Source organism: Phoca vitulina, unplaced genomic scaffold (genome assembly GCF_004348235.1).
Source record: "Phoca vitulina isolate PV1807 unplaced genomic scaffold, GSC_HSeal_1.0 scaffold66, whole genome shotgun sequence".
NCBI classification, from domain to species: domain Eukaryota; kingdom Metazoa; phylum Chordata; class Mammalia; order Carnivora; family Phocidae; genus Phoca; species Phoca vitulina.
Genome location: NW_022589769.1, coordinates 4,533,195 through 4,549,536, shown reverse-complemented (window position 1 = coordinate 4,549,536; position 16,342 = coordinate 4,533,195). Strand labels below are relative to the sequence as shown.

General features: G+C 46.3%; 2 protein-coding genes across 2 annotated transcripts in view; both read right to left on the bottom strand.

The window, feature by feature from the left end:
• The window catches only part of SNX29 (sorting nexin 29), a 510,558-nt gene extending 509,023 nt beyond the window's left edge, over positions 1 to 1,535 (bottom strand). The window contains exon 1 of the mRNA XM_032392169.1: positions 1,456 to 1,535. Within this exon, the coding sequence (XP_032248060.1) occupies positions 1,456 to 1,462 (7 nt within the window). The 5' untranslated portion in view covers positions 1,463 to 1,535. The remainder of the gene's footprint in view (positions 1 to 1,455) is intronic.
• Positions 1,536 to 5,250: 3,715 nt separating this feature from the next.
• The window catches only part of TNFRSF17 (TNF receptor superfamily member 17), a 79,221-nt gene continuing 68,129 nt past the window's right edge, over positions 5,251 to 16,342 (bottom strand). The window contains 3 exon segments of the mRNA XM_032392218.1: positions 5,251 to 5,528; positions 7,100 to 7,263; positions 7,584 to 7,809. Of these exon segments, the coding sequence (XP_032248109.1) occupies positions 5,251 to 5,528; positions 7,100 to 7,263; positions 7,584 to 7,809 (668 nt within the window).

Sequence of the window (16,342 nt, the reverse complement as noted above, 5' to 3'; positions counted from 1 at the left end):
ACCTCTTTGTTGCAGTATCACTAATGTTCAAGGACCAGAAATTTAATGAGGCCAAAAAATCATTTGCTCTGACAACAGAAGCTGGACGGACTATCTCCCAGGAAACCCCCTTCCCAGCTCCCTCATTAGAACCAACAATTTCACAAATCTTGCTCTTGAACAGCAAAACAAAAGGCGCATGACTTGTTAAAAAAAAAAAAAAAAAAGACCCACGGAGATAACTCAAGAGTTAAACATTAAGAGACACCCAGCCCCTTCACCTTGCCCTCCCCCCTCCTCCTCAACCTCCAGAAATGCCTGGGTGAAAGGCTAAGGCCAAGGGAGCTGGATGCAGGGACTTTTCAGAGGCAACTCCACAGTAAAAGGAAAACAGGCAGTGTGAGGGTAGGCGGGTCCTCCTAAGTAAATCCAGATCCCAGTCAGGGCGGACTGCGAGGCTTCCCGGAGTCCCTCTGCACGCACAACACCCAGGAATGACTTAGCACCAAAACACCAGTAGATCGCTTCAGAGAAGGGCTGAGCATATACGTCCAAGTCTTGGGACTAAACTTCAGAAACACCGAGCACAAGCTGTCCACACCCACCTCCCTCCCACTCCCGGCCTCCCCACCAAAAGCCACACCCCTCCCTGCGGGCGGGAGAGGGGGATGGTGGGCTGGGAAGGGCAACGCGATGGTCCCCAGACGGGTTCAGTACTGAACAAGAAGGGAAGGGGTGCAGGACAGGGCGAGGGAGACCTCAAATGAGCTAGGAAAAGAACTGAAAGGAGCGGGAGTATGAAAAAAAAGGACCAAAATGTAAGAAGCAAGGACCAGAGAGGGACACTGCGAGCGTACAGTGGGAACAACTGGGAACAACTGGTAACTGGAACAGCAAAGCACCGGGGGACAGGGCACGAGGGAATGGGAGGGGCGGGGAAGACAAAGGCTGGAGAACTCACAGTCCCTTGGGGACCGAGAGCCACGGGGGGCACGGGGTTCAGGGGTCAGCCAACTAAGAGTGTCCAGAGACGACACCATGACCGTGTGGAGACTGGAGCGACTGCACGCCGGGGGCCTGGGAAATGGGAATGACTGCGGAGCAGGGGGGCCCGGAACTGAAACTGGGACTGGGGGAGGGGGGTCCCGGAGTTAGGAGGTCTGAGAACTGGGGGGAGGGACCGGTGACTGGGCAAGGAGGTCGAAGGACTGGGAGAGGCTGGGGGTCTGGGGACAGGTGTCCAGGAGCTGGTTGTAAGCGATGGACAGGAGGCAGGGGACTGGCAGTGCCTGGACTTGGGACGCCAGAGAAGTGCAGGTGACCGGGGGCCAGCTCCCGCGCGGACCGGGGTCTGCGAGAGACCGGACGGGGGTCTGCGAGCGAGCGGGACGGGGCACTCGGGGGCCGGAGTGTGCAGCTGGAGCGGCGGGAGCCGGGGCAGCCGGGCCGGGTGACAGCGGCGAAGCCGCCACTCACCGCTCATGGTGCCGCTCCCGGGCCGGTGCCTGCGCCGTGCCGCCGCCACTGCCGCCACTGCCGCCGCCGGGCTCCAGACAGGCCGGGAGACAGCGCACCGCCCCGCCCGCCCGCCCCGCCCCGGAAGTGGAGCGCCGCCGCCGCGGACCCGCCCCCCGACCCGGAAGGTAAACTCGGGCGCCGGCACGCCAGCGCGCCGGCGCAGCGAGGCGGTGGGGTCCTCGTGGGTTAGAGACCCTCGCGGGGAAGCACCGAGGTGCGAGAGTCGCCCGGCGTTCTTGGCTGCGGCGGGACCGAACTGGACGTTTCTGTGCCCTCTTGGGCCCACAGCTCTGTCGGGGAGACAGTGAACAGGCCCGGAGAAATGAGCCAAGACCGTTCCAGAGAGCAGTAGGAGCTGAGAAGGGAAATAAAAAAGGGCAATTGGCCAAAACCTGCCCGGAGATGGGCAGTTCCGGAGGGCACCCCTAAGGAAACGATCTTTGAGCTGAGACCTGGACCATGGCTGGGAGACGGGCCCGGGAAGATGCGCAGGAAGGGTGTTCCAGAAGGAACAGCGAGTGCAAAGGCTCTGCCTCGGGGCTTGACTGGAGCCAGAGGGTGGGTGAGAGAGAGGAGGTAGGAGAGCAGGGTGGAGGGTATAAGGGAATGGGAAGCCATTGCAAGAATTTACGCGGAGGAGTGACACGATCTGAATTAGGTCTTAAGACGATTACTCTTCCTGGGTTCAGAATGAATTGTAGTGGGGCAGGGTGGAGAAAGGGCACCTGCTTAGGGAGCCATTGCAGTCAGCTGCCCAGCAAGAAATGTGTCTGGGGCTAGGGTGGTGGCGTTGGAGATGAAGGTGGATGGATGATGTGCCAACACGTGTTCATAATACGAAGCTCAGATTGCTGTCCCGTTTTATACGTGGGGGAAAGCGGACCCAGAAAGGTTTAAAAGGGCATTTTGCCTGAAACCCGGAGTTAAAAAAAAAATACATTTTACATCACAACCCAGTACACACATGCATACATTTAAGGAGATGTTTAACAAAACAATTCCATGGGTAATGTAGTCTCTTCTATTTGTCTTTTTTTTTTTTTTATGCTGAATGAGACAGTTGATTGATCCACTAATAAATCTTGATCCACAGTTGAAAACTCTGGATTGAGGAACGGGCCCCACAGGGAAATGGAGCCAGAATTCCAGCCCAGTCCTGTGTGACCCACAGCTCCATGGTCTTCCTACTACACTGCCTCTCAACACAAAACCTCTGGCCCCCAGGAATTTATCTTTTGGATTCAGCAGAAGTCAAGAGCTCTTTGGAGAAGGCTGTAGGGCAGCGTTATTTATGACAGTGAAAGAGTGGAAAGCACCAAATAATAGCTAAGCAAATCATGGCCCATTTCACAAGGAATCTCTTGCAGTAGTTGAAAATGCTAATTATAAAGATGGAAACATGGGGAAAGGCCAATGACAATGAGTTAACTAAAAAAAAGTCCCATGCAAAATGATCTGTATGCCATGATTACGATCGTGTCAAAGTATGACCATGTGTAGGGACTGAGAGAATGGAGAGATGAAAATACTTGTGTGTTTGGTTGGTGGGGCTGTCTTTGCCATTTTCCAAAATTATACTCTATAGTTGTTGTGAATTTGTAATTTTGAAGAGTCTATGTGCCTAAATCCACCCCCTCAACTCCTCCACCCCCAAAAGCCTAGTTTGGTTCCTCCTGCCTCTGTAACCCTTGGTAAGGCATCACATACCTGCTTCATGGAGTTGTCACCATGATAACATGTTATACCTTCTCATAGCGCCCTGTACCTTTCCTTCATGGCACTTGAGGCAGGATAAGTGAGTGACATCAGAGCTTGTGCTTTACCTATTCTATCCCCAACCACCCCCTTGAAACGTTGTAATTCCTTTTTTCTGAGATTTTCACCTAGTCCTCAAAGACCAAGAATTAAGAGCCTAAAGTCTACAGCTCTTGTCAGCCTTGAAAAACTAAACTCATTGAGGAGATGTTGGGGGGGTGGGGAGGAAGAGGGCCTGTGAGAAGCTAGGAGCAGTATTCCATATACTGTTCCTGTAACAGCTGTAGAACAGGAAAGGAGTGTGTGCCTGCTCTCAGACTACAATTCAAGCGGATTAATAAAAATCATTACAACAATGTAACTCAAAGTATTTATTATAAACCAGATACTTTCATGAAAAAATTTATATATATATATACATGCACATGTATGTATGCAAATGAGTGTGTGTGTGCTTTCATTTAATCCTTAAAACAACCTTATAAGTAGATACTATTATTATTTCCATTTTACAGATGGGGAAACTGAGGCACAAGTGGTTAAGTAACTTTCACAGTCACCCAAAGTCTGTAACTTCTAGTAACAGAGCCAGGATTCAAGTCCAGGCAATCTGGCTCCAAGAGCCAGTACTTTAACCACTGTACTATATTGTCTCCTGTGGTCCTCAAGGGCCTGGAATGGAAACTTAGAATGGCCCCCAATGGGTAAAAAGGGCTCACCAAGTTTCCCCTTATCCCAAACCTGACACAAAAGCCACAAAGCCCCAAGACTTTGAGGTCTACGCTGTTTTGTCAGTGGGCATCTTAACAACGATCAAAGTCAACATATTATCAGAGGGCATCATCACCTGTTGCATAACCTTCCCATAACACCTCAGGACCTTTGCACAACCCCAGGGAGGGACCCCTCCCCCAATAATGACTTAAAATTGTAGCCCAAAGAGCTGGGGAACTCAAATGAACTTAAATTGATATGAAGAGAAAAAAAATAAATAAATCAGGATGTCTGGGTTTAAATCCTGGCTCTGCCATTTACTGGTTATGTTACCTTCCTCTGACTCAGTTTCTGCCATCATCTGTAAAATGGAGGTAATAATTGTTCACCTACCTTGTGATTTGTTGTATGCATTAAATGAGTTAGTACAGGTAAAGCATATAGAACAGTCCTGGCACATTAGTAAGGCTAAGTTTTTTGTTGTTGTTGTTTTAAGATTTATTTATTTACTAGAGAATAAGAGAAGGTGTGAGCAGGGAGAGGGGCAGAGGGAGAGAGAGAGATGGAGAATCTCAAGCAGACTCCCTGCTGAGCACAGAGCCTGAGTCATGGGGCTTGATCCCAAGACCCACGAGATCATAACCTGAGCTGAAATCAAGAGCCAGATGCTTAACTGACTGAGCCACACAAGCGCCCCTAGTAAGGCTAAGTTTTAGCCATCATTATTATTACCTGCACTGGGGTCTGAAAATGATACCTACTATACCTTTGTCCTAGTTTGCAATTACACATTTATTTATGGGATTGTAATAATGCCTGATGTCTCCATTAAGCTGAAAGCCCACAAGGTCAGGAGCCTTGCACTCACGCATTGCACACTAAATTAGTGTGGCTGACTCTAGGCTTCTCCTATATCCAGGAGTACATAGGATCACCTTGCTTTCCATTAATAATAAAGAGAAAAATCCAATCTGGCTTGAAATATATATATGTGTGTGTATAGGAGAGAAGGGAGCTAGCCATAGAAATATGGGACTATGGGCTCTACACACTGCAGTGCTTTTTTTTCAGTGAGTCAAGAATTTAATCATGAAACCAAGGAAATTTCCAGTTAAGTTCCCAACAGTAAGGTAGGGAAGTACATCTAACATAAAGATTTTCTAGAATTACAGGACAAAAAGCTCTATCAGCAACTGATAAGTACAATCATCCTAAAGAGATGTGATACATCATCCTTCTGACATAGGATTTTCAAAGCAGCTCTACACTAGTTGAAATGGTTGATTATCTGGTAAAAATGGGTTTCTCCATCTCTGTGACACTAGCTAGCAGGCTGTTACAGTAGTCATTTGTTTTCGTGGTGACGAGAATGGTTGCACCTTCCTCCATAGCCGGGAGTGGAAAGAAATGGTCAGAATCGACCTTTGATTCAGAATTGACGCAGTCTTCGCAGGTACATTCTTCTACTGTGTACTCCAGGCCCCTCGAGAGAACTTCCTCACCATTCCTGCTAGCACGGCCCTCCTCCTGGTCAGCATTCACCTGGTCCTGGAGAGTCGATCCTGATTATGCAGAAACACAACCATTAACCCCAACTTCCCAGGTGGTGCAGTCCTGACAGTCTTAGCAGTACACATTAGGGCTCCAAGCCATGGAGACAGATCTCCTACAAAACAAATGAGTATGTTCCTGCACTAGAAGTCACGAACTGATAGACCGCAGGCCACGCTGGATTTGAAGATAGACTTTGTTTAGGCCCATACAGTGTTTTTAAGTGTTTGCTTACATGTTTTATGTTGACCCCCCCCCTTTAAAAACCAAGAGATTTAAAAAAACAAACAAAAAAATTTCAAGGGATTTCACCTGCAAATCGAGGCAATTGGTCTCTTTAAAAAAAAAAAGCGGGGGGGTTAACTGGTAGCTAACATTCCTACATGGAAACAATTGGCTGGAGTCAGGAGCACCTGTCTCCTTGAGGAAGGGCATAGGCTCTCTACTGTTGAAACCTCCACCTGGCCCATTGCATTCACTGGTTGCCCACTTGGCCCTTGGAGGCATTGAGGTATTGATTCTATTAGACACCGGTGAAATGACAGATTACCATATGTTACAGCACACCAAAATGAGCCTTTGGGTGACATTTTAGAATTCAAAGCAAAGATGCTTCCCTTACAGAGCATTTGGTAGCAAATCAAATTTTTCCTTTGTAATGAATCTTTTGTGATCATGTAAGGAAGGAGTCTCTATTATGTCCCCATTTATATGCTGGTGAAGGTAAGCTTTATTACTTCCCCAACCTGCCACAGAATAACTCCATCTTCCAGAATGTCACACTTAAAGTCACTCCCCACCTGTCTCTCAGACCCTAGGCACAAGAAAAAAAGAAAAGTGAGTAAATTATGGGCAACAGCCATCTACCTCTCTTTACTGCAAATGAGCTGGGTGCTTAATGCAGATTATGCATGGAAAATAAATGCATCAAGAAATAGGCCAATGGCTGCAACGTGTTTGGGAATCAGATCATGGGCAAAGGTGCAGCAGAAATATTTTTATCTTAAAAAGCCTTTAAGTAGAACATTCACTTCTCTGAGACTGGTTCTCTGCTGCTTAATGAAGATAATAATCTTTAAAATGACTGCTCAAATACTCCAAGAACAGCTGGTTATTAAATTCTAGCAGTTTTTTTGGCAGTAAAATATTCACCCAAGCAAACAGCATTTACATTTGTCTTAAGAATATGGCCATGGATCTTGTCAAATACTTTTTTCCTGATAGTAGCAGACCCGGCTAGCAGTTTCTGAGAGTAAGACATTTAATCAATGGGCTAACTTTGGTCAAAGAGATGGATGTTTGCCAAGGAAGCCTCCGTACTTCAGAAGAGTAATTACTGAGGGAAGAATGTGGGGGAAGTAAGGCTCTGTGGGGCACCTGCGAACCAAAAAGAAGACAGCTTGCTCCTTTCCAAAAGTTCGTTTAACACAACTGTCCTCTAACACACTTTCAAAAGGGCTCTAACCAAATGAAATACTCATCACGGGGGGGAAAAAAAAAAAAGAGAGAGCGTGAGAAGGAACTGAAATTCACAATAGCCACCTCTTGGAAATAGATTTCCAAGACTAAACATCAAACCAACCTGTGTTTTTACGTTCGTTCTTTGATGGTTCTGAATTCATCTTCTTTAGCAAGAACATCAACACGAAAACTGTCAAAGAAACGATCAAGCTCAGGCCCAAACAGGTCCAGAGAATTGTATTTGTTCCTTTCACTGAATTAAAAGAATATCAGAGAGATAATGAACTGACAACATAATATCCACATCAAGTAAAGATTATTTGCCATCCAATTCCCTTAATTCATCAGCATTGACTTGTAAATTCTAAATAACACTTAATTAGAAGAGTTGATAAAATCTATGTTGCTAACAGCGCTGAATAAAATTGAGTTCAGTTCTGAGTAATTACTTTGCTCCTGTTGGCATTTAAATACTTGCCTTCTTTCCTTTCTCTTTTTGATTCAGGAGATCTCACCCTCTTCCCCGTAATGTCTATTCTTTGAATAAATAGTCAATGTAGAGAAAATAGGTCACACCAATGAATTAATTGTTCAAGCAGTATTACTTACTTGCATCACAATAACGCTGACAAGGTAGAGGAGGGGTATTAGAACATCGAAGGTGACACGGTTTGCAAGCAGTAAGCAATCTGTCAAAATACTCATTTTGGATGCACTCCTGAGCCATCTGGAACGGGATCACAAAAAGAAACAAGGAAACCCCAGAAAGAACAGCATGGAAGGACAAGTAAAATCTCGTCGAGAATTCCCCAGCAAATGTACTGACAGCAGCTAGAATGTCGAGGGGAAAAAAAGAACTTCACAACTATGACTTAGTTCTTACGAGGGGCTGGCTGCTTGTACTGTGGTTAAGGATTTGAATACCAGCTCTAATTCCAGTTTCTAAGTTTGAGGATGGGGTAGGGTCAGAGATGGAGTGTAAATATCAAGGGCAAACCATACCTGAAACAGAAACCACTTATTTATAGAGGAAATTTCTATAAATAAGCCAGGTGATTGTTGCAAGGTATACGGACATGCCCGAGGCATCAGGCAGGAAGGTTCGATAACCACTTCGGGACCATCTGTTTTTGAGCTGTGCTGTGTGATGCGCCCCCAGGGAGACAAAGTCTGTGCCCCTTCAGAACTTAAAATCTAACAGGGGAGATAGAAATCCACTCAACCACAAGGTGTAGTAAGAACTGATGGAATGTGAAACAGGGAAAAGGGCATCAAGCATGCCTCCCAGGTTTTGGACCTGTGAAGAATTGCAGAATTCCAACAGAAATAAGGATGTCTATGGGGCGCCTGGGTGGCTCAGTCTTTAAGCGTCTGCCTCCGACTCAGGTTATGATCCCAGGGTCCTGGGATCAAGCCCCGCATCGGGCTCCCTGCTCAGCGGGAAGCCTGCTTCTCCCTCTCCCACTCCCCCTGCTTGTGTTCCTTCTCTTACTTTGTCTCTCTCTGTCAAATAAATAAATAAAATCTTAAAAAAAAAAAAAGGAATAGAGATGTCTGGGGTAAAAGCTAAATTGGTAAGAGGGTTGAGGGGAAGATAGGTTTGGGGCATTAGTAGTAAAGTAATCCATGCTCCATTGTTGAAAATTTAGAAAACACAAATGAGCAGATAGAAAAACTATCCATAGTCCAAGCATCCAGAAATAATTAACATTTTGATGTCTCACAGAAGTTGGAAACAGGCTTGTGTTCTGTTTGGTCAACCCCTGATATAGATCTTTCTGGAAGGATTTCTGAGGATAGATGATAGATAGATAGATAGATAGATAGATAGATAGATAGATAGATATTTAGATAGATAGATAGATGATAGGGCAAATGCATTTTCCTTTTTACATAAATGGAATCACTTGCGTTTGCTTTTAGCCATACTAAGTGGGATACCCATATAGAGATATCCAGAGAGGTCAGTCAGAAATTCCGGACTCAGTTAAAATGCAAGAAAATTACAAACTCCAAATTCAGTATAATCTCTGGGGTGCAGGGAGGGTACAAAAGAACCTCCAGTTGTGTTGGTCACATTTTATTAAGCTGAATAGTGGATACGTTGGTATTTGTTGTGTTATTCTTTTGTTGTATTCTTTGTTACTGTTGACACCTTTTGGTATTTTTTTTTAAGCCCTGCACCCAGCGTGGAGCCCAACTCAGGGCTTGAACTCACAACCCTGAGATCGAGACCTGAGCCAATATCAAGTGTCAGATGCTTAACCAGCTAAGCCACCCAGGTGCCCCCACACCTTTTCATATTTTTCAAATGGTACATAATAAATATTAAGATAGTGATGATAATAATATAAAATGTGGGAATTAAAAACAACACTTTTTTTTTTTTTTTAATTAAGGGTTTGAGCCTAAAAGAGAGTGTGAATTCAGATTTTGATCAAAACCTCCCATTCCTCTGGGGGTCCAGGCAGTGAGGTAAATGGGTGTGGGCCAAGAGCTAACCCAGCAGGTTCCACTCCCTCAAGCTCCTGCCAGACAATAAGGCAGACAAAGGTCCCAGGAAAATCACGCTTAGAGAAATGGGAAGATGAAGATCATCCACCATAACAGCCAAGCAAGGAGAGTTTCAGGACGGGATGGGCAGTGAGGTCAAATTCTACAGAAAAGTCAGAAGTGATGTACCAAGGAAGGAGGTCACTGGTGCGCCTTGAGTATGTTTCTGGGTAGAAGCCATATTGTAAGTACTTAAGGAGTCGAGAGAAAGAGAAGCAGCCAGTGTGGGCCATGCCTGGGAAGTCTGGTAGAAACCAGAAGAACAAAGCTTTGCTAACTCTTGGGAAAAGAAGCACAATTGTTTCCAACAGATGTGTGTGAGGCCAGGTGCCTAATGTAAGGTGCACAAGGATATTTGCTGCCTCATCATTTGTATTCACAAAAGCCCATCCATCAATGGAGACTTGGGGTGGAAGACTATGCAGCCGTCAGAAAGAATGCGCCAGATGTGTTCTCATATGAACGATACATCACTGAGTGGAAAATGCAAGTTACTGAGCAAGTGTGTAATCTGTTCTGCTGTGTTTACAAATAAAATAGTAGGCAGGGGCGCCTGGGTGGCTCAGGCCGCTCAGCATCAGACTCTCGGTCTCAGCTCAGGTCTTGATCTCAAGGTTGTGAGTTCAAGCCCAATAAGGAGACTACTTGAAAAAAAAAAACAAACAAGTAGAATAGTAGGTATATAGACCTATATAGATATATATCTATATATAGACATAAGCTAGGGTGGGAAAAAAGACTTAGTTTTCACTGAAAAATCTTTGGTACTGTTTGAATAATTATTTTTGAATAATTATTCTTTAAATAAGAATCTTTTTTTTTAAGGGTGGTGTTTTAGTCTATTCAGGCTGCTATAGAAAATACTATAGACTGATGGGATGCCTGGGTGGCTCAATCGGTTAAGCGACTGCCTTCAGCTCAGGTCATGATCCCAGGGCCTTGGGATCGAGCCCCGCGTCGGGTTCCCTGCTCCGCGGGAAGCCTGCTTCTCCCTCTGCCTGCCGCTCCCCCTGTTTTTGTTCCCTCTCTTTCTCTGACAAATAAATAAATGAAAATCTTTAAAAAAATACTATAGACTGAGTATAGTTCTTTTTTTTTTAAAGATTTTATCTATTTATTTGACAGAGAGAGACACAGCGAGAGAGGGAACACAAGCAGGGGGAGTGGGAGAGGGAGAAGCAGTCTCCCCGCCTAGCAGGGAGCCCAGTGGGGGCTCGATCCCAGGACCCTGGGATCATGACCTGAGCCGAAGGCAGACGCTTAACGACTGAGCCACCCAGGTGCCTCTAGACTGAGTATAGTTCTGTTACAAATAACAGAAGTATATTTCTCAGAGATTAGGTATCTGGTGAGAGCCCACTTCTTGAACCTAGGAAGAATGCGGACAGAAATAGGGAAGTCCAAGGGAAAAGCTAAATTGGCAAGAGGGTTGAGGGGGAAAGGACAGCCATCTTTTTATTATATTCCCCCAAGGCGGAAGAGACAAGAGATCTCTCCAAAGTCTCTTTTCCCCTTCACAAGAGCTCCACCCTCATGACCTAATCACCTCCCCAAGACCCCATCTCCCAATACCACCACACTGGGGATTAGGTTTCAACATGAATTTCCAGGGGACACAAATATTTAGTCTGTAGGAGGAGGGGCATTTGGAAGAGGAAAGAAAGCAGAGTGAAAGGCATGAACAGCAGAGACCAAGAGAAAAGGGATAAAGATTAAAGATGTCAGAGAGGGGCGCCTGGGTGGCTCAGTCATTAAGCATCTGCCTTCGGCTCAGGTCGTGATCCCAGGGTCCTGGAATCGAGCCCCGTGTCGGGCTCCCTGCTCGTGGGGAGGCCTGCTTCCCCCTCTTCCACTGCCCCTGCTTGTGTTCCTGCTCTATCTCTCTCTCTCTCTGTCAAATAAATAAATAATAAATCTTAAAAAAATAAAAAAATGAAGATGTCAGAGAGACCCCTGATGGGCAGAGTCTGGGCCGATGAGAGTCCTAAAAGCCAAAAGCACCAAGGGAAGCATCTCCCCAGCTCTCCCTGGGTCTTAGGAGCAGTGAAGTCCTGCAGAGGTTGTTCTTCATCACCTGGGAGCCTCGAGCAGCTTGGAGAAGCCCAGGGATGGCTCCACCCTCAGAGAGGTCTGGCTGACCCTTCTTGGTGGGCCACCAAGCCTCTCTGATATGCAGGAACCTGGTTCTTCCCAGGAACCAGGGCCAAGAGGCTCATCTCACTTCACTCTCATCCTTAAAACATGTTCCGTCTCCCAGCCATTTCAAGCTAGAACCGAGAGTGCACCATGTCGGTGGTCAGCCCAGAGAGGATTTCAATGAAAGCCTGCTGAAGCTCCCCAGGACGGCTCTGATTGCTTGCCTTCCCCAAGTCTGTTGTTGCTCAGCTTGTCCCAGCTCTGTCTTTGATTCTGTGGGGGAAGCCTGTGATGCTTCCAATAAACTCCCTTTCTGGCTCACATTAGCCAAAGTCAGTTTGGGTTGGTTGCTAGCAATCCAAAAATAAAAATAAAATCTTCAAACACATAACTGACTTTTAGCTGATTGCTCCACTCACGCCCAAAAGGACAACAATAGACCATGACTGGGGGATGTCAGGCCTTCCCCTTTGCTCCTCAGGATGGGAGTGACTAGTTAATTCTGACATCTTGGGGTCAGCTGGTTCTCCTGCAGGACAGGTAAGGAGATGGGAAAACACAGACTAAGAGGAGACAGAGGTAAGTGTGCAAAAGAGGTTGGGAGACGTCATACTAGTCAAGACTCTTTCAAAGACATGACATAAAAACTTAAGTTAAAAGGAATTTAACTTAACCTGGATGGCTCAGTGAGTTAAATGTCTGCTTTTGGCTCAGATCATGATCTCAGGGTCCTGGGATTGAGCCCCGCCTTGAGCTCCCTGCTCAGCAGAGAGCCTGCTTCTCCCTCTCCCTCTCCCCCTGCTCGTGTGCGCGCTCTCTCTCTCCTCTCTCTCTCTCTTTCTCGCAAATAAATAAATAAAATCTTTTTTAAAAAGGAATTTACCACGGCTCAGTCAGTTAAGCGACCAGCTATTGATTTCAGCTCACGTCATGATCTCAGGGTTGTGAGATTGAGCTCCGTATCAGGCTCCATGTGAAGCCTGCTTAAGATTCTCTCTCTCCCTCTGCCCCTCTGCCTCTCCCCGGCCTCTCTCCCTCCGTCTCTTAAAAAAAAAAAAATAAGGGGGGCACCTGGTTGGCTCAGTCGTTAAGCGTCTGCCTTCAGCTCAGGTCATGACCCTGGGGTCCTGGGATCGAGCCCCGCATAGGGCTCCTTGCTCGGCGGGAAGCCTGCTTCTCCCTCTCCCACTCCCCCTGTTTGTGTTCCCTCTCTCGCTGTGTCTCTTTCTGTCAAATAAATAAAATCTTAAAAAAAAAAAATAAGGGAATTTACTGGCATCTGGTTAAGAAATCCAGCAGTAGAATCAGCTTTACTGGCTTGAGTTTTGTCTTAGCATTCTGGTTTCTGTCATTTAATTCAGCAATGCCATCTTCTGGGTCTTGCCTACAGTCTCGGGTCCTCCCCTCAAGGTTACAAGAAAGCTGCAGCACCTCCGGACTTCACACACTCCTCTTCCTTCCAAACTCTCTCCCAAGTAATCTCACCTGCTTCTGTGGTTTGGAACGTGTTAACATCCAAACCTACATGTGCAGCCCTTGTCCCTGAAATCCAGACCCAACTACCAACTGCCTACTTGACATCTCTACTTCCAAGCCAAGGAGGCACCTCAAACTTCACTGAAGTGCATTTGGATTCTCCAAAAAAGGAGAGAGTATATGCTGTCTTTATCAAATCCACTTGGTCATGGAATCCCTTTTTTCAAGGACCACCTATCAACATTCAGGAATATATGTTTCATAGAACACAATTTGAGAAGAATGAGGCCAGATTAGCTCCATGGTTCGCCCCAGGTCTGAAAGACTGTGATTTGGGGACTTAGCAGAGCAACATTTAAAATAAGGATTTTTTTTAAAGTTTCATGACAGAGTTTGTCAATGAAATAACATCACCAAAACACTGCTAGGTCTGACCACACTCTACACAGGAAAAAAACAAGAGGAAAACCAATCCCGGAGTCAGCCTCAAGCTTCTACACTTACTTATAGCTCTGAAGAAACAGAGACACTACCTCAAACGTCCGAAGCCATTAGCATGCTCTGCAAGGAAAATTCCATCCAACCGAAGATTCTTCTCTCCACATTATTAAACTATGATCAAGTTTTCACAACAGAGCACTTTGACCTTTAGCTCTTAACTCCAAACAAAAGTACAGTTTCTTCCAAGGGCTTTAGTAGATTTTTCACTTGGGAGGAGAAATCTACACCTGTATTAGTCAGGGTTCTACAGAGAAACACAACCAGCAAGGTGTGTGTGTGTATATACACAAACAGATACATACATTCATATGTATATATATTATATTATTATAAGAAATTGATTCACACAATGACGGAGGCTGAGAAGTCCTAAAATCTGCAGTTGTCAAGCTGGAGACGCAGGAGAATCAACAGTGTTGGTGTAAAGTAAATTCCAGTCTAAGAACTGGCAGACTTGAGACCCAACAAGAGCCAAGAGAGATAGGTAGATATTTTAAGGAATTGGCTCACATAGTTATGGGGGCTGGCAAGTCTGAAATCCATAGGACAGGCCAACAAGCTGAAAATTCAGGAAAGATTTGGTGTTGTTACAGTCTCGAGTCCAAAATCCAGAGGGCAAGCCAAGCAGTCTGGAAACCCAAGCAGGGTTTCTATGTGGCCATCTTGGAGCCAAATTCTTTCTTTGGGAAACCTCGGTCTTAAGGCCTTCGACTGATTCGATGAGGCCCACCCACATTATAGAGGGTGAACTGCCTCATTCAAAGTATGTTGATTTAAATGTTAGTCACATCTAAAAAAATACATCCACAGCAACATCTAGACTGTGTCGCTCTTGTGCTCATTAGAGCCGTTGCCAATAATACAGTTCTTTCCTTCTGAGGACAAGGCCGGATTGTATTTTCCATATCCCTCTTGAAGTTACACATGTAACTTGCTTTTGATCAAGGAAATGTGAGCAGAAGAAACATTTGTCACTTGAAGACCGAGGCTGTGCTTAAGTCCTCACATTCTCTTCCCTCTGCCATGCCAAATGGCAAAACCCCAATGGGCCCAAAATTTATTTGTAGAAGCCCTCACCCCCAATGTGATGGCATTGGGAGGTGGGGCCTTTGGGAGGTGGTTAAGTTTAGATGAGGTCATGAGCAGAGGCCCTCATGATGGGATTAGTGCCCCTATAAGAAGAGATACCAGAGATCTTACTCTCTCAAGCAGTATCATGCCATGGGAACACCCAACAAGGAAGCAGCCAGTCTGGTTTGTAAACAAGACACCAAGTCTGTTGGCACCTTGATCTTGGGCTCCCCAGCCCCCAGAAGTGTGAGAAATAAATTTCTGTTGTTGAAGCCCCCTAGCCTACGATATTTTGGTACAGCGGCCGGGGCTAAGCCAGACACATGGCATGAATGAGATTTGGGTGCTGTTTGTTATGGCAACATGGCTTCGTCTCTCCTGACTGATAAAGGGTCGAAAGCCATGGTATTAACCACTGTGCAGTTGCACCTCTTTACTGTCACTAACAACTTCTTCACGAGACCTACTATTCCCAACAACTCTGTTCTCGTGTTGTGCAGTCCAAACTGAAAGAGACCACAAAGCACACAAAACTAACACGAACACAAAGGAACAGCAAACCCTAAACCAGGATCATTGGCCCACTAGAGCACCCACAAACTCCAGATGGTTTCGTTTCTTCTTCACTTTGAAACAGAGCCTGGGGAAAGAGGCCTTTACTGAGGGGCAAGGGAGGAGGTTCAACTGCTCAGAGCCAGGATCTAAGTACGCAGAGCCCAGAAGCCCCACTGAGTGAGCCCTGCACTGGAAGATTCCAATGCAAAGATGCTCCTCCCTCCTTCGCTTCCTCTCGCTTAGATCTCCACACATCACTCAGAAGCCTTGTTTGCTTGGGGACATGAGAAGGCTAATTTGATTTGGGGCCAAGGCTGGAGACCCGTGAATATTCCCTTTGGAGACGGGCACCTCTGAATTCCTCCTTCCCCTCCCCTCCCTCCCCACACACACACTATCAGAAGCGCCACATCCTGTCAGCTCTTTAGAACTTCTCAAAGTGGCTTCCCTCTGATTTCCAGAGGGTCCTGGCTGCTTGCAATTCTCAGGCTCACAGTGTCAGGGAATGGGGGTTTCTTGTTTTTCAAATCACTGACTCCTCCCTGGGACGCTTTCTTGTCCTTGCTTTAAATACCAACAACCACAAGACCCGGAGGACCTGACAGTGACGTCTGCATCGTTAAGGGATCAGAGCGGCGGAGGAAGTCCTCCCATCCAGTAAAGATGGACCACGTGCCCACCGCGTGCCAAGCTCTGTGCCAGGCACCCGGCGCAAGAGTGAGTTCCATTTAGATGGGGTTCCTGCCCTGACGGAGGTTGCAGTCTGGTGGGGAAACACAGCAAAAATTAGCAAAGGAGGGGCCCCTGGGTGGCTTAGTCATTTAAGCATCTGACTCTTGATTTTGGCTCAGGTCATGGTCTCAGGGTCATGGGATGGAGCCCCAAGTCAGGATTGGTCCTGGGCATGGAATCTGCTTGGGATTCTCTCTCTCCCTCTGTCCCTACCCAGCTCGCTCTCTGTCTCTCCCCCTCCCCCCAAAAAATATATAGGGGCACCTGGGTGGCTCAGTCATTTGAGCATCCACTTTGGCTCAGGTCATGATCCCAGGATCCTGGGATCAAGTCCCACATC